General features: G+C 37.3%; 1 protein-coding gene across 1 annotated transcript; it reads right to left on the minus strand.

The window, feature by feature from the left end:
* Positions 1–12473: 12473 nt before the first annotated feature.
* On the minus strand, positions 12474–23370 carry LOC112617247 (probable C-mannosyltransferase DPY19L2; the record flags this gene model as incomplete). Its single annotated transcript, XM_025373988.1, has 3 exons — positions 12474–12624; positions 21453–21578; positions 23271–23370. Coding segments are annotated over 3 exons (377 nt in total), but the record flags the coding sequence as incomplete, so codon positions are not given.
* Between the last annotated feature and the right edge of the window lie 2220 nt (positions 23371–25590).

The following is a 25590-nucleotide window of genomic DNA, read 5'->3' on the forward strand; positions in this document are numbered from 1 at the left end:
AGAGAGACAGTGGTTTGGTTGCTTTCTCAGTGTTTTAGGTGCTCATGCCACAACTGCTGCAGAGAAGCTCTAGCCTGTGACTGCTCCTAGTTTACAGATAGGAGAAAAAAAGGGGAAAACAGGGGGAAAAAAGAGCCTTAGAATATGTTCTACACTTTTCAGCTTACAGAGGTCTCTGTATCTGTTTGGTTCAGTGAAGGAGATTTCTCTGAGTTTTGATGTCTGCTCCTACTCCTCAGTTCCATAATTAGGGCCACTTTCATTTAAAAGCAGTGAGATAAAAAAGCAAAAATAACTCAGGATTCTCATCCTAATACTGGTTTTTCTTCAAGTTTTGATTTTCAAACTATCTTCTGGTGTTTACTTTTCAGAGTCCTTAAATAGTTGCTTTCTGTATTCATTTTTAGCTGCAATCTGTGAGAGACCGACTATAGAGGGCTGGCTTTATCTTGGCCAGCAATGACAGTCTCAGTAATATTTAACGTCAAATAATTATTGAATTCCATGTACGACTCGCATCTCCTATCCTACCTTCTTTAGGAGGGCTTTTAAGAATGCTGGATAGTGGGAATTTTAGAGACATTATAGGATGACTTCTGTTTTCACTGGGAGAGGTGGTAACAGCTTTGTTAGGTAAGCATTTTCTGGCATCTACTTGGGACTCATTTGCATATTGGTAGCTTCAACCTCACACAAATCACATTGATCCGGTATCCCATTTTTATGTTCACACTCTGGAAACAGGTACTACTACTGCCACCAGTATCTGCAATACTTAGTGTGATTGCTGGTTTATATGTCTGTCTCCTCCTTGAGGTTCCTTAAGGACAGAGAATGTTCTCTACTTTCTGAGCTCCTAGCACAAATTCTGGCACATAGAAGGAACGTAATAATTTTTTTTTAATATAGGACCTTGCTTTAAAATTGACTTTCATATTCTCGGAATGAGGGATAGCATTTTTCTTGTCTTGTTAAACAAGTATGATAAAAATACCCCACACATCTGAGAACCATCGTGTAACTGCAGCCTTCTCATGCCTGAGAAAGGTAAACACTACACACAAGAGTATCATGGAGTGGCCGCACTGTGTTTTCTCTGCTTCAGAGATAGGTAAATCAAGGCACAGGAAAGTCAGGTGTCTTTGTATTCAACCTCACATTATCAAGCACCTCAAAGAACCTGAAATGGAGAATCTGCGTCAACTCTTTCTTAGAATGGCAGTTCTGATCTCAATTTCCTTCAGCTGCATAATAGAATACACAACTCAGTATCTATTTACACATCACTGCTTTTTCTTTTTGCATTAAGACATCATTTTAGAATAGGTTTTCTGACTTCCTCTGTGTCTCTGGCTGCATTAACTACGAAAAACGTGGCTGAGCCACACTTCACTGACATCATTGTGCTCCCACCTCGAATCATTTTCATCCTATTGTGAAGCAAAAGCCTTAAAAATGCTCTTTAGGTTTTTTATTATTATTATTTTTAAAGGGCATTTACATTCAGCCATTTTATAAGTGCAGTCAAGGCAATTTCGTGTTATTTTCCAAGACTTTTACACACTTGGAGAGCCTGGCAAAATGCATCCGAGACGTTTGAGCAAGAGGTCCCATCAGTCATTCACATGCATGTTTTAAATTGAGTGCCTGCCCTGTCCAGCTGAACGCTCCATTCATTGAATTGCCTGGAACAGCTCCATGGCCCTCAGGAGCCTCACACACACCTCACACTGTTGCAAAATTGCCTTCAGACAGGATTCTGATTTCCGTCAGAGAATTTTAAATTCTAGCTAATGGAATGCTTCGAAGGCATGTGCCACAGACTTCTGCCCAGTGCAAGTCCTGTGTATGAGCAAATCTAGTGGGGACTCCAGAGTCTGGACAGCAGAAAGCTGCACTTCCTCAAGAGGATGCAGGATCCTCTCACTTTCCCAGTTGTCCTACAGCAGACTAGTCACTGAGGGATTCACCTGGAGTCTATATCTCCCCACTAGCTTCTTACTGTGGGAAGAGAAAGAACAGGATCCTGCTGGGAGCCAGGAGCTCCTGGGTTTAATTAATGGCCTTTTGGCTTGCTTCCCTTCCCCTCTCCACCGTGTGTACTGGTGGACACTGGTCCCCATCCCTGAATCCAGTCCTGCCCTGGATTCCAGGTCTACGCCAAGCCCGAGAAGGTTTTGGATGAGAAGAGCTGAGTAATTTGCTTGGTCAACAATTTTTGAAATAATGCTTGAGATAACCTTTGGAATCTGAGTTCTTCAACTACAGGGTTTCTGTCTTACTTTTCTCTTGCAGGAGGGTCAGTACTTTTATTCTCAGCCAGCTATTCCTTGTTCTTCATGTCCTCTACCACCTAGTCCAAAATATACAGTGAGAACTCCTGGATCTCTTAGTTTCTAGTTGTCCAGTTCTACTTCCCCTTAAATTAATGACTTCCATCCATGGCACAATGGTTTTGTTTGATTGTATCAATTGATCAGACAGGCCAAAATTTAATTGCAAGCTTTGCCCCTGTCTAGTTGGAGGGCCTTAAGCAATGCACTTGACATCTCTGAGACCCAATTTTCTCATCTGCAAAGCAGTTTTACTAAGCTGTCCTAAAGATTAAATTACATAATATATAAAGAGTCTAGCAAACAGTAAGCCTGTAAATGATGACTATTATTATTATTTTTAGTAGTATTTGACTATCCATTTATTCCGTGACTATTGCCCGAGTTTCCAATGCTCTTCAGACTTATTTTTCTTTGACCACACATCAGTGAGTCCATGGCTAAATGAGTCTATCTTTGGCCCAACTCTCACATTCAGATATATTCTATGCTTTCACCTGAACTTGGGGATCCTCTGTGGATTACTGGTCCTACCTGAATTATTTTTCCTGCTGGTTCTCTGCTTTATTTGTCCTTCTACTTCCTGAGCCCCTAATTTATTCATGTGAAAAAGCAAAATTGTACAATGTAAATTCTGCGAGAACAGCTTCACTCTAAGGTAAATTGTAATGTCTTGTCTTATTCAGGAAATGACTGGATGTTGATGGCCATGTATATCATCTACTAAAATGATAGAATGAATGCTTTAGACACTCTAGAAATAGTTTGTTCCATTTTTCTCTACTTGACTGATGATCTCTTGGGATCAGAACAGATATTCACAATATTAAAACTATAGTAAATTGTTTTGTGGTTGTAACCAATGACAAATAATTTTTTATCTTTGAATCTGACATCCTCCACATCTACTCTCTGGGATGGAAATGTCTTTAGTGGTACTGCCAAAAGAAGCATCAGAGAGCAATTAGAGATGACCTTTCTGTGAATTTTAAGAGGAAGACTCTGATATGGTTTGGCTTTGTGTCCCCACTGAAATCTCATCTTGAATTGTAATCCTCAGATGTCAAGGGAAGAACCTGGTGGAAGGTGATTGGATCATGGGGATGGTTTCCCCCATGCTATTCTCATGATAGTGAGTGAGTTCTCATGAGGTCTGATAGTTTTAAAGTGTGGTACTTCCTGACTCTCTCTCTCTCTCTTTCTCTCTCACTCTCTCTCTCTCTCTCGCCTGCTACATGTAAAATGTGCCTCGCTTCCCCTTCACCTTCTACCATGATTATAAGTTTCCTGAGGCCTCCCCAGCCATGCAGAACTATGAGTCAATTAAACCTCCTTTCTTTATAAATGCTCAGTCTCTGGTGGTATTCTTCATAGCAGTGTGAAAATGGACTAATACAGAGAATTGGTACTGAGGTAGTGGGGTACTGCTATAAAGATAACTTGAGAATGTGGAAGCAACTTTGGAACTGGATAATAGGCAGAGGTTGGAACCATTTGGAAGGCTCAGACGAAGACAGGAGGATGAATGAAAGTTTGGAACTTCCTAGAGACAGGAAGTTTGGAACTTCCTAGAAAACAGGAATAAATAATATACAAACACTTTTATTAAGTAATTCAGAGTTCAATAAAAGACTTCAAAGGAAAACAGATCATTCTGAAATGATTGAACTATGTGACAGGTGGAGTGGCATTAGCAGATCACAGAGGAGTCAGGACTGGCTGCTGGCAGGAGGGGACATCTGAGCAGGTGACAGGCAGGGGTGTAGGAGGAAGACAGGTAAGACCTTAACAGGCAAGGGGACAGTGTGAGCACTGGCAGGAAAAAGAGTTGCTGGACATTTCCAGCAGTTCATTGTTGCTGAAGCAAAAGGTGTGATGTCGGGTGAGTCCCTGATCCTGGAGAGCAGGTGGGATGCAAAGCATGGAGTTCCTTTTAAGGCACCAGAGGAGGGAGAAAGATTGAATAAATAGAAGAAGTGGGTAAGTGAGGGAGAGAGGGGCCACTGAGATCATCACAACTCAAACAAAACTAAAACAGGTGTAGTTCATGTCCTTGAGTTCTCTTCCTTTCTCGCATTTTCTATTAAAACTTGCAAACTAGCACCTTAACACGTTTTCTAATTTCATGGCAAATGCTATCATATTTCATAACCAGCAGATGGCACTAAGTATACATAAAATGAACATTTTGCATGCCATCACTTTTTTTTTTTCTTGAGACAGAATCTCACCTTGTTGCCCACACTGGAGTGCAGTGGCGCAATCATGTCTGTCTGCATCCTGGGCTCAAGGGATCCTCCTGCTTCAGCTTCCCGAGTAGTTGGGACCACAGGCGCCTACCTCCTACTTATTTTAAGAGTTCAATCCAGGCTCTACTGTTCTCAAGGGACTTTTCTCCATACTAGAACTCTAAAATTTGACAGGGATCTGGATCTGTGAGATAGGGCAGGCATCTTACAGGTACAGGGTCCTCTCTTCTGCCAGGGGCTACTATGCTGTAGTCCTGGAGGGATTTCGTCAGGGGATCCCAGTAAGGTTGTAAAATGAATAATGGTCTTGGTGGCACCATCTCTGTGTAGTGAGGAAAACTTATGTAAAACTGGAATGGGTGAAGGGGTGAAACTAGGAAGGTGTCATAGCTATTAGAGGACGGGGAGCAGGATTGGGCAGGTAAAGCCTTCATCTGTGAGGCCCGTTGATATCGATGAAAGAGGAAGAAAGCAGGAGAGCCTCCAGCTGCAAAGGACGGCTGACCGGGGCTTGGCTTGCTCAATGAGGAGCTTAGAGCAAAGATTGCCTGATGAAGCAGTTCAGCATCGGGCCAAAACAGCCAGGCTCTACAGTACCCTTCTCATCTGGTTTGGCTCTGTCCCCACCCAAAATCTCATCTTGAATTGTAATCCCCATAATCCCCACATGTCAAGGGAGATACCAGGTGGATGTAATTGAATCATGGGGGTGTTTTCTCCCATGCTGTTCTCGTGATAGTGAGTTCTCACAAGAGCTGATTATTTTGTGTTTGGTAGTTTCTCCTGCGTTCATTTCTCCTTCCTGCCGCCTTGTGAAGAAGGCGGCTTGCTTCCCCGTCACCTTCTGCCATAATTGTAAGTTTCCTGAGGCCTCCCCAGCCATGCTGAACTGTGAGTCAATTAAACTTCCTTCCTTTATAAATTACCCAGTCTTGGGTATTTCTTTATAGCAATGTGAGAACAGACTAGTATATCTTCCTTGCTTGGTCATTGGCTGGGGGTTGCCTAGGAAGAATATGACCCAGCGTGAATGCCGTGCAGATGCTGATGGTGCTGCAGTTGACGGCTGTCAGTTAACTCTGCTCCCTGCAGCTGGACAGCAGGTTCTCAGAGGAATACTCTAGAGGTGGTGTACTTTTGTGGCTGCCACACCATCCTTGTTAAAGAAATAACTCTCGTATGATCCCCATTGCATTTCTTAGGTCTATATGAAGCTGTGTAAACAGGCTTGCTCTTTTCAATAGCTGAGGTGTTTTAAATTCATAGGTTCTTGGATATGATTCAATCCAGTATATTCCGTGAACTGGCTTTGCAGCTTCATCTGAATAGTCTCAATATTTATATATGAGTTATATGTATCTCTTGGATAAAAAATTTAAAAGTAAAGGCCATTATCTATATGTGCTCAAAGGATATAAAAGAATTTTAATCTCAGAAAAACATAATAAGGAAGTCAATATCTATTTTAATCTCAGGCAAGCATACTAAGGAAGTCAGTAGCTGCAAAAGCTCCTCAAATAATTATTCAAAGTCAAATATAAATAATCTTATTGCTCTTTTGGATTATGAATACATCATAGCTTTTTTATTGACATCCAATTCAAAGTTGGCCTATTGTCTGGTGGTATTAAAATGGATCACACGTGTAGCCCTTAATCATGCACATTGACTTGGAACACCTTGCTTAATCCTCATAATTCTATGAGGTAGGTATTACCACCTATGTACAGATGAAGAAACACATCCTGAGAGATGTGAATTTTAATGCAATTTCTATGAATGACATCTTTTTTTCAGAATCCTATGAAACACAATCCGGTAATTTTTAAGACGCTATACCATTCCTTCCTTACACCATATACAAAAATCAACTCAAGATGGATGAAAGACTTGAATGTAAAACTTAAAACTATAAAAACCCTAGAAGAAAACAGGAAAGGCCATGGACATAGGCCTTGGCAAAGACTTTATGATGAAGATGCCAAAAGCAATTGCAGCAAAAACAAAAATTGAAAAATGAGATCCGATAAAACTAAAGAGCTTCTGCACAGTAAAAGAAACTATCAACAGAGTAAACATACAACCTACAGAATGGGGGAAGAACACCTGCAAACTATGCATCTGACAAAGGTCTAATATCCAGCACCTGTAAGGAACTTAAATCAACAAGCAAAAACAAACAACCTCATTAAAAATGGGCAAAAGATGTGAACAGACACTTCTCAAAAGAAGACATGCATGTAGGCAACAAGCATATGAAAAACTGTTCACCATCACTAATCATTAGAGAAAAGAAAATCAAAACCGTAGTAAGATACCATCTCACACCAGTCAGAATGGCTATGATGAAAAAGTAAAAAATAATAATAATAATAATAATAAGATGCTGGTGAAGTTCTGGAGAAAAGAGAACACTTATACACTGCTGGTGGAAATGTAAACCAGTTTGGCCACTGTGGAAAGCAGTTTGGAGATTTTTCAAAGAATTTAAAACAGAGCTATCATTCAACCCAGCAATCCCATTACTGGATATATACCCAAAGCAATATAAATTGTTCTACCATAAAAACACATAGACACATATGTTGATTGCAGCATTATTCACAATAGCAAAGACATGGAATCAACCTAAATGCCCATGAATGGCGGAATGGATAAAGAAAACGTGGTACATATATACCATGGAATACTATACAGCCATATAAAAAGAATGAGATCATGTCCTCTGCAGCAACACGGATGGAGCTGGAGGCCAGTATCCTAAGTGAACTAACACAGAACAGAAAACCAAATACTGTATGTACTCCTTATAAGTGGGAGCTAAACATTGAGCATACATGGGCAAAAAGAAGGGAATAATAGGCACCAGGGCCTACTTGAGGGTGGAGGGTGGGAGGAGAGGGAGGACTGAGAAAATGCCTATCAGGTACTATGCTTATTACCTGGGTGACAAAATAATCTGTACACCAAACCCCCATGATATGCAATTTACCTATATAACAAACCTGCAAATGTACTCCTGAACCTAAAATAGAAGTTGGAAGGAAAAAAATACATTGCACAAATGGAAACAATAAAATCTACAATTTGAACATTTATTTGAATAGCTGGACGTGTCATCAGAACAACTCTTGATGCTTATTTAAGCACCCAGAGCAACCTAAAGAGAACATGAGGTTTAAGAACCACTCATGAGGAATCAAAGCCCTACTTTAAAGAGTATAAATATATATTAAGCAGTATATACATATATATACACACACATTTTAAAGAAGTATAAAATGAACACTTGTATACTTAACACCAAGAAATTGAATATTAACATTGAAGCACCCAGGGCTTCTCCTGTATTGCATTCTTTCCTAGAAGTGATCACCAGCCTGTTTTGAATTATGCCTATGCTTTCGCTATTTTGCCACACTGTATCTTCTATAATATTGTCTTGTTTGCTTTTAGGCCATATGTAAATGGCGTATATATTGACATGCACACACATCCCCTTTGATGACTTAGTTTTTAATCTTTAACAGTCTATTTGACATTGGTTCCTGCTGATGCTTGTGACTGTAGATCACATTCACTCTTTTACAATATTACTTTGTATGGAAGTATTCATTTTGTCCATTCTGCTGGTGGGCCTTTGAGTTATTTTCAGCCTTTTTTCTCAGGTACAAATAATGCTTCCATGAAGATTCTTGTAATTGGTTTCCTTGGTATATTTGTACCAACATTTCTTTAGGGTGAAAGTATAAATTGCAGAGACTACATACCTTAAAACCTATTAGGTAATAAAAACTTATTTTCTAATTTACACTGCTACTATAATTTCATGAGAGTTCTTGTGGCACCCTGTCCTCACCAATTCTTATCCAACATGTGAATGTTACCATGTAGTTTTCATCTGTATTTCCCTATTTTCTTCTAAGACTTTAAAAGTTTTGCTTTCATTTAAGTCCTTGACCCATTTAAATTTGACTTTTGTACATGAAATTATATATATACCTGTCCTTTGGAAAATTTCCTTATATTTCTCATATTAAGAATTTTCAAAGATTTTTCTTTCCCCTTATCTCAATCCCCATCCTTTATGAAGAGACTCAATGAATTAAAGAATATGAACCCATATAGAGCTTCAGAGATGTACACTTTCTAAAGAATATGGTGAGTTTTTCTGAACAAAGACTAAATACAAATGAAAATAATAACAACTACTATGTTGGGCCTCACAAATTAGCAAAATATATTCTTAACAAGGCTAATTAATCCCAGTGAGAGTGTTGTAAAACAAGCATTGTTATACACACTAACTGTTGATGGTGCATACAATCCAAAAGGTTTATACATACCTTTTCAAAGGTAATTTGAGGCTAACTGCATTGAAGGCTTTAAGGGTGTCCACCATTTTTTAAAGGAAATTTAACTTAATGAAATCTATAACTTTAAAATCATAAAGTATGAGCTAAGATGTTCATCGCAGTGTCTGTCTGTATATCTTAACCACTTTTGAGCTATTGCCATTTTTGCTGTGTGTGTATATATATAATTGTCCCCTTCTTTAAAATGTTGCTTTATTCAAAACTAATTTTTCTATGATTTTGTCCTTCATATATAATAGACACATGTAATGTATAAAAATATAAACATCATTTTGTTATTAAAGTACTCAGATTTTTGGTGCCTGTCAGCAGCAAAGTGGTAGGACACATACTATTTGTCGAGCTGTGCATTAGCTTCTGACAACTGGATGATGGAAGGAATTGTTGCAGCTTGTGTGCACCTCACTTCTGGCCATAGTTTCAGATTAGTGTGCAAAAATACGATCCTAGAAACTATGGAAAAAGCTTCATTGCATTAAGTGAACATCTTCTGTTTAAAAAGAATAAAAAAATATATACAGGCAAGAATTCAGTAGAACAATTTGTATAAGAACGAGCTGCAGCCCAGTTCTCCTATTTGATGACATCAAATAAAGGTGAGACTATTTGGAATTCTGAAATGAGCTAACCTCACTCTGTAACTTGATATGACTGAAATGGTTATTAGTGAGCTGTAGGGGGCGGTGCAGAAGAAACTAGTGTTTGTTGAGTGCCTTTATGTGCCAGGTACTTCAAAACATTGTTTCACTAATCCTCATAATGACCCTGCTAAGTAGGTACTGTGAGTTCTGCTTTACAGGTGAAGAAAGCTCATGGAGTTAAGCAACATGACCCAACCTTAGCACGGTGCCTGAAATACAGTAAGTGCTTAATGAGTATCTTTTGAATAGATGGTAAGCAATATACCTAACTAGTGGAGGAACCAGTATTCATACTTAGATCCATCTTATTGCATAGCTCACACTATTTCCATCATAGTGTATTGCCTTCTGTGTAAGACTACACAGAATCATTTTTAAATGCCTAAGAAACAGCACTGCCAATGTAAACACAGCTAGTAAGCCCAGCAACCTGTGATTTCTCCCTTTATATCAGAACAATTTCAATTTCAAAATGTATGCATTGTGAAGGATGAGAAAAGACAGAAAACAGGATCTTCAAGGGCTTTACAGTTACTTAACACAGATAGTACATGAAAATAACAAATATATATGAAAACATTTTATGTGTATGGAACATTTTATTAATACAGCTCATCCATTTTTTGTTGAGTTCTACTGACTTTTTAAAATTTATTTTACTTTTAAGTTCTGGGATACATGGGCAGAACATGCAGGTTTGTTACATAGGTATACATGTGCCATGGTGGTTTGCTGCACCTATCAACCCGTCATTTAGGGCTTAAGTCCCACATGTATTATGTATTTGTCCTAATGCTCTCCTTCCCCTTGCCCCCCACTCACACCCACCACCAACAGGCCCTAGTGTGTGATATTCCCCTGTGTCCATGTGTTCTCATTGTTCAACTCCCACTTATGAGTGAGAACATGTGGTGTTTGGTTTTCTGCTCTTGTGTTAGTTTGCTGAGAACAGTGACTTCCGGCTTTGTCCATGTCCCTGCAAAGAACATGAACTCATCCTTTTTTATGGCTGCATAGTATTCCACGGTGTGTATGTGACACATTTTCTTTATCCAGCCTATCATTGATGGGTATTTGGGTTAGTTCCAAGTCTCTGCTACTGTAACATCATCTGAAATGTGTTAATTTTATGAATGTTAGGTGTTATGTCTCTTTTCCTTTTTTGCCCCACACATCACTGAAACAAATTATTTGAAAATGCTAAAATAAGTAAAATGTGTGGCATGCTTTCTTAGATGCTTTGTCTCCTGTACCAAAATAATTTATAAATACAAAAGTTGAAAATAATTGTATTAGTTTTTTAATGCATAAATCCAAACATATATTTGTACTGAATACTTTATTAGCTAATAGAGTACCATTTTAAAAATTCTACCAACTTATTTAAAATATTTCCTGTAAAAACATCATCCAAAATGTACTTTGTTATTTTTTATGAATGTTAGGTGTTATGTCTCTTCTCTTTGATGCTTTCTTTTTTATCCTGTGCTTACATCAAAAACAAATTATTTGAAAATGCTAAAATAAATAAAATGTGGCATGTTTTCTTAGCTGTTTTGTATCCTGTTATAAAATATTTTACAACTGTGAAAGTTGAAAAATAACTTTATTGGTTTTGCTGCATATAACTGCCTGTCTACTGTAAGAGAACTCATCTATACAATTAAGGCATTTTGTTATTTCAAGTACAGAGGGGCAAGAATATAAGGGAATTATAAAAACCCCAAGATGACTCATTTAAAGTAGATGCACATTGAAATACTATAGATCTGGCATATTTCATATTTATAAAGCAGACAAAAAGAATGTTTATCTTTGCATTTGGCAAAAGTATCTTCAAGATAACTATTTACCACTTTTCAGAGCACTATTGTTGGGTAGGTTTTATTAGGGGAGAGGACTTAGAGAACATGACTTTCCTCATCCTAAACCAAAAACAAATGAGGGCTTAAAATATACTATTTAAGAAGACAGTGGCCAGAAATAAAGACAATGACCAACAAGCTTTGGGGCCATCAAGATGAAAAGATCTTTGCTTTATTCAAGATCTAGGATCTGAAAATCTCACTTGATAAATTTAACTGGATTTTCTTTTCTGATTATGTTTAACTCCAAAATTTGGCTGTACACTGTAGCAATTTCTATTTTACCTGGATGTTAAAAGAAAAACCACTGGAATCTAAAGAGAGATGAATAACCTCTTGAGCTCAGATGGAGAACTAGCCAGTGGCAAATATGTATCTAGTAGAGTAAATACATCTGAAGAGAGTCAAACCATTACAAAACAAGGTGTTTTTAAAAATACTTCAACTTGAAATTATAAAAAAAAAAGCATTAAAAGGTATTAAAGATTTTTCTTAAGTGCTGGTAAAATAAAAACACCTTAAAAGACACACTGTTACAATTTCCTCACAGAGGTAAAGAGGTTGTGACCAGCATCAGCATCGTAAGGATGTCGTTTCAGAGCTTGATTCTTCTGCCCTAAGTGGTTCAAAGAGCTTGAGCGGGTACACTCTGGTACTAGGGAAAATCTGAAGCAATTCACCTAGTTGGATGAAAAAGGACTTACGTACCCTTGATTTATTAAAATTCATTGTTCTTTTATATACATTTCACTTTAAAACTCTGAAATGAACGTTTATGCAGTATGACATGAATGATTTCATAATTTATATGACAAGCTTAATAAGGCTGACATTCAATGAACAGAAAAGTAATTTACCTTTTAGTAATCAGAAAAACTTTCAATCCATTTTTATCTTATTTTTAAGTGTCTGTTATTAGAGCTTGTGATTTTTATTAATGTAAACAAGCCAAAGGGTGATTGTTTTTGACACATGGCATTGTACCATAGTGTAATGGGTAGTTTCCTTCTCAGTTAACCTTCAATACTCTGTACACACTATTCTGAAATACTGTGGTGAAGTAAGGCCTTGCATCTTCGAGCAGGACGCTACATAAGGGAGGGTTCGCTGCATTGGAAGGGTCTTCCACATCCCAGATTTCAAGCATACTGCAACCAGGCCTGAGAAAAGATAGACATATATATCCATATTAGAAATGTATTCCTGTCTAGAAAAAATAGATACATAACACAACATCCAGATTTTCAGAGACAGATTTATTTAATAAGTTAAATATTTTAAAGCGTCATTTCAAAAAACATAATTTCAATGTTTAGAAATTTAAAAAATAGAAATTAAGTACGTTGCATTTTCACATCTCATCTTACCAAATGAAAGACATATCCTAATAATAAACCTTCAATATACATTCATAAATATACATTTAAAAGCTCACTTTCAAGATGAAACAAACATAAATATACTCTCCAAGTGCCATCACCATCTAAACATAAGGCCCATTTGTAGTAAAATAAGACAACTTAAAACCTAATCGAATTCCTGATGAATTTCATATTTTTTAGCATAAACTGTCTTGGATTAGCATGAAATCATCCAAGGCAGGGACAGGAGACTCTCGTGGCAATTTGTTTTCTTCAGTGCTTTCCCACTTTGGGCGGCTGTATGACTGGGCTACACGAGACACTGTTCCTCCCCGGAGAGTAACCCTGCATGGCAGCCATTAAAGGGAAGGAGTCAGGCAAAACTGATGTCTAATTTTTTAACATCTATATTGAAGTATAAGTTATACACAATAAAATTCACCTACTTTATGGGTAAAGTTTGGCAGGTATGGACAAATATGTATAGATGTGCAAGCACTACCACAATCATAATACAGAAAATTTCCATCACCCCCACAAGTTCCCTGTGCCCTTTTGCAATCTACCTCCTTCCCCAAACATGGCCTCAGGCAACTACTGTGCTTTCTGCACTATAGTTTTGCTTTTTCTAGGATTTCATATAAATATATTATTAGTCTTTTCACTTTTGGCTTTTTTACCATAGCATGTTTTTGATATTCATATCTGAGCTGTAGTTCCTACAACTTCTGTTGAGGTTCAGTAGTTCCTTCCTTTTTGTTGCTAAATAATATTTCATTGTATACAGAGAACACAATTTGTTTATCCATTTGCAAGTTAATGAACATTTGAGATGTTTTGAGTTTTTGGTGACCATGCACAATGCCGCCATAAGCATTCATGGACAAGGCTTTTTGTGGACATGTGTTATCATTTCTCTTAGGGAAACACTTAGGAGTGGAATTGCTGGGTTGCATGGTTATGTATGATTAAGTGCGGATTTATCTTTATAAGCAAGTTCAAAACTGTTTTCCAGAGTAGATGCACCATTTTCCATTTCCACCAAAAATGCATGAGATTTTAAGTTGTACCAGTTTTTGTAATTTTAATCATTATAGTATGGTTATGGATGATTCAGAATATCTTCTTAGGTGGAATGTCTATTCAAATATCTTGCCAAATTTTGTGTTGTTTCTTATTGAACTGTGAGAGTTCTTTGTATATTCTGGGTAAACATCTGCCAGATATTTTTAGCAGATGTATTAAGGTGTAATTGCTCAATAATTACCCAATAAGCTGCACATATTTAGTATCCACTTGGATACATATTAACATGTGTATACACCTGTAAAACAGCAGCCACAATAAAAATCATGAACATATCCATCTCTCCCAAAAGTTTACTTCTGCTCTTTTGTAATCCTAATTATTGCATGCTTTCTTTTTTGACTGGCTTCTTGTCCTCAGTAGAATTATTTTGAGATCCATCCATATTGCTGTATCAATATGTTGCTCATTTTTATTAGTGAGTAGTATTTACATTGTTTGGATATTCTAGTAGTGTGTTTATACGTTCATCTGTTGATAAATAAGTGGATTGTTTCCAGTTCGGGGCTATTACAGAAAATAAGGTGCTATGAACATTTGTGTACAATTACTGGGATGGATATATGCTTTCTTTTATCTTAATACATACAGTAGTTGTATGTTTAACTTTTAATAAAATTGCTAAACTGTCTTGCAGAGTGGGTGTACCATATTACTTTTGCACCACTGGTATATGAGAGTTCTAAGTCCTCCATAGTGTCAGCAACACTTGGCATCATCAGGTTTTCTTTTTTTTTTTTTCAATTATAGCTATTTTATTAAGTGTTTAGCGATATCTCACTGTAATTTGCATTTGCATTTCACAAATCACTTGTAACATCAAGCATCTTTGTGTGTGATTATTTTCCATCTGTCCTTTCGTCCTTTTTTTTTTTTTTTTCCCACAAGATCTTGCTCTGTTGCCCAGTGGAGTGCAATGGCACAATCTCGGCTCACTGCAACCTCTGCCTTCTGGGTTCAGGCGATTATCCTGCTTCAGCCTCCCGAGTAGCTGGGATTATATGCACCCACCATCACACCTGGCTTTTTGTATTTTTAGTAGAGATGGGGTTTCGTCATGTTGGCCTGGCAGATCTCGAACTCCTGACCTCAGGTGAGCCTCCCAAAATTCTGGGATTACAGGCATGAGCCGCCCACTGCGCTCAGCCTATTTTGTCCATTTTTAATTGGGTTGTTTTCTTATTATTGGGTTTTGAGAGTTCTTTATACATCTAGAGAAAGTCCTTTATCAAACATAGGCTTTGAAAATATTTTCTCCCAGACTGTGGCTTATCTTTTAATTCTTAACACTGTTTATAAAAAAGCAGAGGTTTACAGTTTTAATGAAATCCTATTTATCAATATGTTCTCTTGTATATCATGATGTTACTGTATCTGAGAAATCTTAGCCTAATCCAAGGTTACAATAATTTTCTTCCATATTTTCTTCTAGAAATTTTATATTCTTAGATTCTTAGTAGCAAGTTACCTTCTACTCCTAGTTTGCTGAGAGTTTTTAATCAGTTATGGATACTGAATTGTGTCAAATACTTTTTCCTGAATGCACTGAGAGGATGATGCGGTCTTTCTTTTTCAGTTTGTTACTATGGTGAATTCACTTGATTGGTTTTCAAATAGTGAGACAACTCTGCATTCCTGGGATAAACTCCACTGGTACATTATGTATTGTCTTTCTTTAATATATTGCTGGATCCATTTGTTACAGTTGTACTTACAAATTTCACATACATGTTCATGATACATTTTTATTGGTTTCCTTTTATTGTAATGTTTCTCTCATGTTGGTTTCAGGATAATGCTGACCACACAGAACCAGCTGGGAAGTAATCCTTCCTTTTGAATTTTCTGGAATAGTTAGTAGAATTGGAATTATTTCCAGTGAAGATATCTGTCTTAAAGTTTTCTTTGTGACAATTCTTTTTACTACAAATATAATTTTATTAATAGATATAAGGTCATTCATAAAAAGGTATAGGTATAAGTTTTTCTATGTCTTAAGTGAGCTTTGGTTTTGCATCTTTCAAGGAACTTCTCCATTTTATCTATTTTGTCCTACTTAGTGGAGTAAAGTTGTTCCTAAAACTCCCTCATTATCCTTTTCATTCTTCAGATCCTGTAGTGATAAAATCTTTCTTATTCCTGATATTAGTAATTTCTGTCTTCAATCTTTTCGTTTGGGCAAAATTTATCAATTTTATTAATCTCAAGAATCAGTATTTGGTTTTATTGACTTTTCCCTGTTTTTGGGGGAAATTCACACTGATTTTGATTCTAATCTTTATGCTTTCTTTTCTTCTCCTTACTTTGGAGTTTACTTGTTCTTTTTTTCTAGTTCCTTAAGGTGAAGCCAAGTGACTGATATGAGGCCTTTCTTCTTTTTCTATTATAGGCATTCAACATTAAAACAAATCTCTCTACTGCTGTATCTGCATCCCACAAATAGCGGGATGGTGTTCTCATTTTCCCTTAGGTCAAAATACGTTGAAACTCACCCTCCTTTTGTTTCTTCTTGACCATGGATTATCTGGAAGTGTATTACTTAGTTTCTAAACATTTGAGGGAATTTCCATATAGAATTCTGTTACTGATTTCTAATTTAATTTCATTGTAGTCAGAGATTGTACTTTACACGACCTAAAGTATTTTAAATGTGTCAATACTTGTTTTGTGGCCTAGAAACTGATCTTTTTTGATAAATAGTCTGTGTGTGCTTGAATGTCTACTTTGCTGTTCTAGGGTGGTGTGTACTATAAATGTCAATTAGGTCATAATGGTTGATGGCGTTATTCAAGTCTTCTGTATTCTTGCTGGATTTCTTTTTATTCTACAAATTATTTAGAGACGGCTATTAAAATTTCTAACTATACTGTAGATGTGTCTATTTTTTCCTAAAGTTCTATCAATTGTGCTTCATATATTTGAAGCTCTGTTATCTGAGTACATAAATGTTCAGGGTTGCTACATCCTCTTGAAATATAAATCCCTTCATTTAAAAATCCTTGTTTAACCTTGATAATATTCTTAACATTCAAATGTACTTTGATGTTATTACAGCCACTCCAGCTTTCACTGACTAGTAGTAGCATCACATGTCCCTTTCCTATCTGTTAACTTTTAATGTCTTCGTTTCTTTATATTTAAATAAATTTTTTGAAAGTAGCCTATAGTAGGGTCTTGCTTTGCTATGCAATCTGACAATTCTTGCTTTTCATTTGTGGTGTTTAGAGCTATATTAGTTTCCTATTGCTGCTATAGCAAAGTACCATAAACAGTTGCTTAAAGCAACATGTATTTATTCTCTTTCAAATTTTGGAGCTCATAATTCTAAAATCATGGTATTGGCAGGACTCCAATCCTTCAGGAGGTTCGAGAAGAAAATCCACTTCCTTGCCTTTTCCAGCTCCTAGAAGCTGGCCTTATTCCTTGGCTCGTGGCCTTATATCACTCCAACTTCTGCTTCTACCATCACATCACCTTTTTGATCTCTTACTCTTTTGCCTCCTCCTTATAAAGACTTTGTGATTACATCTGTCCTACCTGGATAATAAGGATAATCTCCACATCTCATGAGCATTAATTTAATCACATTTGCAAATTTCCTTTTTCCATGTGAGTAAGGTAATTCACAATTTCTGGGAGTTAGGACATGGCCATCGTGGGGGGCTCATTATTCAGCCTACCACAAGTCCATTTACACTTAATGTGATAATTGATATGGTTAGATTTAAGTCTATCATCTCGGTGTTTTCTCTTTGTTCCATCTTTGTCTCCCTTTTCCACTTCTTCTGTCTTATTTTGGATTGAGTGATTTTTATAATTCCATTTTAATCTTGTTTGTTGCCTTTTGGGTTCTGTCAATTTTTGCTTCATATATTTTGAAATTCTCTTTTAAGTTCATATGCACTCAAATTATTACATCTTTCTCCTGTACTGAAATATTCTGCATTATAAAACATAGTCATTTCCATAATATTCTTTGTCTTAACATCTATCTTATCTGATATTTATATATTTTTCACTTCAGCTTTCTAATGTTTACTCACATGATATCTTTTCCATTCTTTTTCCTTCAGCCAATATACATATTTGCATTTAAAATGCACCTCTTGCAGGCAGCCCATAGATAGGTTTTGCTCTTATATTCAGTTTGCCAATCTCCGCCTTTTGTTTGGAAGAATTTAGTCCTCTTTCACTTTGAAATTACTGATATGGTTTGATATAGGCTTGCTATTGTGCTCTTTTGTTTTTTTTAAAAAAAACTTTATTTCAAGACATTTGGAGATCCACATTAAGTGAGAGATAATACAAGTAGCTCTTGTACAGTCTTTAGACAGTGTCCCCCGCCATGGTAACATCTTGAACATTTGTATAATATCACAGCCAGATAATTCACATTGATAGAATGGCGACAGAGAGCATTTCCATCACCCTGGAGATCGCTTGTATAGCCACACATACTATACTTCCCCCACATTCCCACCCCACCCTAACCCCTCGCAACCACAAATCATTATCCACATTTATAATTTTGTCATTTGAAGACAGTTACATAAATGGAATCATACAGTATGTAACCTTTGGGTATTGTCTTTTCTGCATTCAAACAATTCTCTGGAGATCCATCCAGGATCTTGAGTGTATCAATAGTCTGATCCTATTGCTGAGCGGTATTCCATGGTATGAATAGATCACTATTATTTAACCATTCATCTTGTGAAAAACACCTGGGTTGTTTCAGGTTTAGGCTATTACAAATAAAGCTGCTATAGACATTTTTCTACAGAATTTTGTATGAACACAACTTTTCACCTGTCTGCAAAAAAATGCCCAGTACAGTTGCTGGGTCTTAAGTTGGTTATATGTTTATGTTTTTTCCCCTTTTACTTTTAGTTGACAAGTAATACTTGTACATATTTATGGAGTATAGAGTGATATTTCAGTGCATAATTACAATGGGTAATGATCAAATCAGGGTAATTAGGATATCCATCACCTCAAATGTTTACCACCTGTTTGTGCTGGGAACATTCAGAATCCTCTGTTCTGGCTTACTTGACATATACGATAAATTACTGTTAACTAATATTCACTCTACAGTGCCAGAGAACACTAGAACTTATTCCTTCTATTTATCTCTAATTTTGTATCTCTTAACCACCCTCTCCTTATCTTCTCCTCCTCCTTACCCTTCCCACCTAGCCTCTAATTACCACAATTCTACTCTACTTCTATGAGCTACTTCTTTTAGCTTCCACATGAGTGAAAATATGCACTATTCATCTTTCTGTAGCTGACTTATTTCACTTAATGCATCCAGGTTCATCCATGTCTAGGCTTGCCATTATGATCTTCCCCGCCACCCCCCCCCCCAGTTTTATTTATTTTTTTAGTGGTTTTTGTTAGGGATGACAACAAGCATCTTTAACTTGTTTGTTTGTTTGTTTTTGAGACGGAGTCTTGCTGTGTTGCCCAGGCTGGAGTGCAGTGGCGCAATCTCGGCTCACTGCAAGCTTTGCCCCCTGGGTTCACGCCATTCTACTGCCTCAGCCTCCCAAGTAGCTGGGACTACAAGCATCCGCTACCATGCCCGGCTAATTTTTTGTATTTTTAGTAGAGACAGGGTTCACCGTGTTAGCCAGGATGGTCTCAATCTCTTGACCTCGTGGTCTGTCTGCCTCAGACTCCCAAAGTGCTGGGATTACAGGCATGAGCCACTGCGCCTGGCCAACATATCATGATTTACTTATCATTTAAATTGGGTTATTTCTAGTAAATCATACATTTCCATTTACTCAATTTTTGTGCTGTTGTCATGTATATTTAATTTCTGTCATAAACTAAAAAATATAATGGTATCACCTTTGCCTTAAATAATATCTTCTAAAGATTTTCAGAGAAGAAAATGTGTAGTGATTAATATCCACATATTTACCATTTCCAGCGTATTTCGGTATTTCTTGTATATCTGAGTTACCATCTGGCATCATTTCTCATCAGCTGATAGAACTTCTTGTCCATCTTGAAGTATAAATCTGTTACCAACAAATTATCTTAGATTTTGTTGATCGGAAAAATGTACTTTTGGCCTCCATTTTAAAAAGATACTTTCATTAAATATAGAATTCTTGATTTTCCTTCTTCAGCACTTTGAATTATCATTCCAGTGTCTGTTAATTTCCACCATTTATGTTGATAAGTCAGATGTTTATATAGCATATCATTTTTTCTCTTTAAGATTTTCTCTTAATCTTTGATTTTACCACTTTGACTATAATGTGCCTTGCTTTGGTTTTCTTTGGGCTTAACCCAGTTGGATTTGTTGAGCTTAGCAGATCTTTAAGTTAGTAGCTTTCATCAAACTTGAGAAATTTTTGGCCAACATTTCTTCAATATTTTTTCCTTCATGTTCTTTTTTTCATTATATCTAATGCTAAAATTATGCATGTGTTGAACTACTTAATGTTACACAGGTCTGTGACGTTGGTTATTTTTCAATATTTTTGGTTCTGTTCTTTTGATTAACTATTCTGTCTTGATCTATCTTCAAATTCACTGAATTTTCTGTTCAAATGTTCTGTTTTCATCTCAAAATTGTTGGTACATTTAAATAATTTTCATTTCATTTATTATACTTTTCAGCTCTAGAATTCCCATGGGGGCTGGAGTATTTCTATTTCTCTGCTGAGATTCCACATCTCTTCACTCATGTATACCATGTTTTCTTTTAATTCGTTGAATATATTTTTCTTAAGCCTTTGAATGTATTTGTAATAGTGGCTTTGCAATCTTTGGCTGCTAAATTCAACATCTGGACCTACTTGGATCGGTTTCTATTAACATTTTTCAGAGTATTGGTCATACTCTCTCATTTTAGTTTGCATCTCTGAAACCTTTTGCACATTGCAAATGATATATTGAAGTGACTGTAGAACCCGTTTTGTTCTTCTGATTGCTAATGTGCTGTTCTAGGAGACAATTAATGTGCCTAAATTTCCTGTCATGTGCAGGAGCTAATATCTCTGCTTAGGAGCCTAAACAAAGGCCTCAAAAGATCAATTACACATCTTAGAATTTTATGATTTTTAGAGATTCAAAATTCAGAAATTAAAACATTTTAATTGGGAATGTTTTTCTTATGTCATTTTGGGTTTTGTCACTTTTCTTTTAAGTCTTACAAATCCAATATAATTCAGCTATATAGTACAGAATGCCAATATCTCACTTTGTTGTGAATTCAAATCCATATTTCAGATATCTAATAAAAATTTTCATAAATATTTCAAAAATTATGAAAAAAGCTAAGTTGAAGATGTTAAATTGAAAAATCAGGATATTAAAGTATACTATAATGTTTGGAATTAAATTCTTCTTCATTGATAGCATAGTTTTACTTCTCTAGATGAAATAATTTAAACTGAAATACCAGGATATTTTAATAAATTTAAAATAAAAATTCTTAAAGAATCAGGACTACTGTAATAAACTGAAACATCTGTTGCTTAAAAATATACCATATCAGATAGCATAGGGTTAATACTCACTTAGTTCTCACAACACACCATGCCTCTTCTAAAACACAATAATTCACATGTAACTCCAACAATTTATCTCTTACTTCTTTGGCAGATTTTCGACTATATGTAGAATAAACTATTTTTGTCCGGGCCCTTTAAATTTAAACAATAGTTTAAAAGATTTTAAAATAAATAATAGAATAGACTAAAAAAATCTTACCGGCAAATTGAAATCTCAGTACTTACTAGACGGAACACTGATATACATGACTCAAAACAGCATCAATTATTTTGGGGATGGCAGTTTCTACATTCCTACTTATATTTTGAATGTAATAAAACTTACAGCAATTTAATTTTGCATATACTGCTCATTAGTGTATAAAATAGTCTGAAGTTGTACTGGGTAGCAGAGAGCAGCTTAGGATATAAAATTTTCTTCTCATAATTCACAAAGTTTTCAGAGAATATATTCTGACAGAGACAGAATGCAGTGAAAACCTATCTTTCAATGCTTAATTTCATCTAAAGAAGCTCTGACAAACACATGAATTGAAATTGAGTGTATCAAGTAGAACACTTAGACAATGGGCATCCAGGGTGTCAGAACAGGTGGGAAAAGCACCTTCACAGAATCTTTTTTTTTTTTTTGAGACAGAGTCTCACTCTGTCGCCCAGGTTGGAGTGCAGTGGCACAATCTTGGCTCACAGCAAGCTCCGCCTCCCGGGTTACGCCATTCTCCTGCCTTAGCCTCCCAAGTAGCTGGAACTACAGGCGCCCAACACCACGCCCGGCTCATTTTTTGTATTTTTAGTAGAGATAGGGTTTCACCGTGTTAGCCAGGATGAGCTCGATCTCCTGACCTCCTGATCCACCCACCTCGGCCTCCCAAAGTGCTGGAATTACAGTCGTGAGCCACCGTGCCCGGCCCACAGAACCTTGAGAAATGGGGATGGTCACCAAAATACGGTACAATAGGTGATTTGACCATAGTGGGAGTTCTTACAAAATCCTGACAATCACTTATGCATTGGATGTTGCTTAGAATTTCAAGCATATGCTTAGTCACCACAGTGGTTTCCATGCCAGTTCACCATAGTAGAACAGAGAGCATCAGGTGCATTTCTAAGGTGTCTGACTCCAAGCCCTGGCTCCTAGACAGCAGACCTAAAACTTTTAAATAATTTAAACATTTGCCTCTAACAATAGGCCAAAAATCGCTTTAAAAAAAGATTACCCTGACAACTACTAGAATAACCAAAATAAATTTTTAAACCAGCCATTTAAGGAAAGCAAAACTTTGACATCAATGGAAACTAGAGTTCTTATAATCAGCTAACAAAAATACTCTAAATTTTCATGAAAGCAGGTAACATATAGTAGCAACTTTCATGTACTTTTTCTAACTGTCACAAAAGGCTAGTCATTAGCCACCAGTAAGATTTAGAAATCATTTCTTAAATCAGAGTGGGACTTGTGGTGTAGAGCAGGGGTTGGCAAACCATGGCTGTGAGTAAAATCCATCCTATCTCCTGTTCCAACTACCTAGTAGTTTTACTGGAATACACACACACATCATAAATATGTGACACGTTTGTCACTTTGGGAAAAACTGGCTTTTGCATTTTTCAGTTTTCAGAGGTCAGCTTGCTCCAGAGGCAACAGGTATGTATTGTCATTTCTGGACTGGTTATTGTCATTTTTTTTAAACTTCCAGCATGAAAATAAGGATGAGTTTGTGTGTGTGTGTGTGTGTGTGTGTGTGTGTGTATAAAAATGTTCCAAATTCCTAAGAATTGGGAGTCACCAAGTGAGTCTTGGTGAAATACTCATCGGCTGCCAACCTCAAGTCTGCATCTTCGTAAAGTGGATGATTCACAATGGGATGAAGTGTAGACAGCTTGACACTTGCCATTGTAGTCATGGCACCTGCGAAGACAGCACCTGGAAAAAAAAAAGGCTATATTCTTCAATGAAATGTTTTAAAGAAAATCAGAAGTTAAACTTACCTCTAATATGTGAACCCAGATTAAGAAGGATGATGCCAATTTACATGACCAGGGACCTCATTCTTTTTATTGACTCAATAGTTATTCATTGTCTACTATAATAATAGCTGACTTTTGTTAAATGCTATCTTGGTGCTAGAAACTGTGCTCTATATTTTAATAAGAATTAAATAACTTAATTTGCACAATTCTAAGAGGTGGATCCTCTGTTCTTACTTTGTAGAATCTACAAACTGAGCATGTGAGGGGTCTGGGTTGTGCACTCATTAGAAACTAATGCCTGATGATCTGAGGTAGAACAATTTCATCCAGAAACCACCCCATATCCCCCAGTTCTGTGGAAAAAATGGTCTTCCATGAAACCAGTCCCTGGTGCCAAAAAGGCTGGGGACTGCTCTTATAGATGATGAAGAGACAGAGCCAAGTTAAATGACTTGCCCAAGACTGCACAGCTAAGAAGTTCCAGAGCCTGCCCTCTTAGCTGCTTCACTAAAGCTTCCTGCTATGCTAGAGCACCACGCAAACAGCAGGACTACAGACACACATGAAACAAAAAGAATGTAAAATGTCGTATCTGTTCCAATAATGTGGAATGCCAGGAACTGAGAGGCTGCTATGAAGGGCAAGTCTCATGAGACATTTTTCAAATGACTTTTGTGGCTTGTGAACTGTGGTCCTGTGGATGTGCCATAAAAAAAGAAAAGCATTGTTTTCTTCCCTCAGATCATCTTTAATTAAGTTCTCAGAGTTATCATTTGACTTGACACCATTTATACATGCCATGAAATCATTTCATTACTTGCTGCTAGTACTTTTTGGAGTAATAACATGTATAAATTTGGTCATAACTAGAGATACAGCAAAATCTACTATCTGGCTTCCATTTCATCTCTTTTTTTTTTTTCTTTTTTGAGACAGAGTCTCGCTCTGTCGCCCAGGCTGGAGTGCAGTGGCGCGATTTCCACTCACTGTAAGCTCCGCCCCCGGGGTTCACGCCATTCTCCTGCCTCAGCCTCCCGTGTAGCCGGGACTACAGGCGCCCGCCACCACGCCCGGCTAGTTTTTTTGTATTTTTTTAGTAGAGACGGGGTTTCACCGTGTTAGCCAGGATGGTCTTGATCTCCTGACCTTGTGATCCACCTGTCTCGGCCTCCCAAAGTGCTGGGATTACAGGTGTGAGCCACCGCGCCCGGCCCATTTCATCTCTTGAAACACCAGAAGACCAAATGCTTACTTCTTGGTACTTTTATATAAAAAACAATTATATAATTGTGAAGATTATTATCATTTTTAATCAGCACAATAAAATCAGTAATAAAGACAAGACATATTATTCAGATCTACTGTAAAAAACTGTATGTTGGAGAGGAGGTAGAGCATGATAACCAAACAGAAGCCTCCACTGTTCATCTTCCCTTCAGGAACACCAAATTTGATAAGGATCTACACAAAAAGCATCTTCATAAGAATCAAAGGTCAGCTTAGGTACCAGCGTGGCCGCAGTGGGGAGGAGCACCAAGCAGGCTCTTGTGGTCTCCGATTCCAGGGCTCTTGGATGGCATTTCTGGACCTGCCATGGGCTGGAAGAGAGCCCGTTGTCCCGAAGGGTGAGTCCCAGGCCTGGCAGCACTCACCACAAGCTGACTGAAGGGTTCTTGGGCCTTAAGTGGATGTTGGCGGTAGCCAGGCAGTACCTCCCATGGGCCTGTGGTAGTGGTGGAAATGGAGAGAGACCCCTCTGCCTGGGGAAAGGGGAAGGAAGGGTGGGAAGGACTTTGGTAGTTTCAGCACCAGCTCAGCTGCAGTAGAATAGAGCATCAGGTAGATTTCTAAGGCATCTGAGTCCAGGCCCTGGCTCTTGGACAGCAGCATCTCTGGACCTGACTATGACCTGGGGGATCTTGCCACCCTGAAGGGAAGGTCACCAAAGTCTGGTTTGCTTTGTCACCTGCCGACTGTAGAGCCCTACACCTTGAGCAAACATAGGTGGTAGCCAGGCAGTAGTTACAATGAGCCTTGGGCAAGACCCAGTGCTGTGCTAGCTGCAAGTCTGACCCAACACATTCCCAGTAGTGGTGGCCACAGAGGTGTTTATATCACCCCACTCCTAGCTCCAGGCAGCTTAGCACATAGAGAGAAAGAGAGAGAGAGAGAC

This window comes from Theropithecus gelada, unplaced genomic scaffold, assembly GCF_003255815.1.
Source record: "Theropithecus gelada isolate Dixy unplaced genomic scaffold, Tgel_1.0 HiC_scaffold_15965, whole genome shotgun sequence".
Taxonomy (NCBI): domain Eukaryota; kingdom Metazoa; phylum Chordata; class Mammalia; order Primates; family Cercopithecidae; genus Theropithecus; species Theropithecus gelada.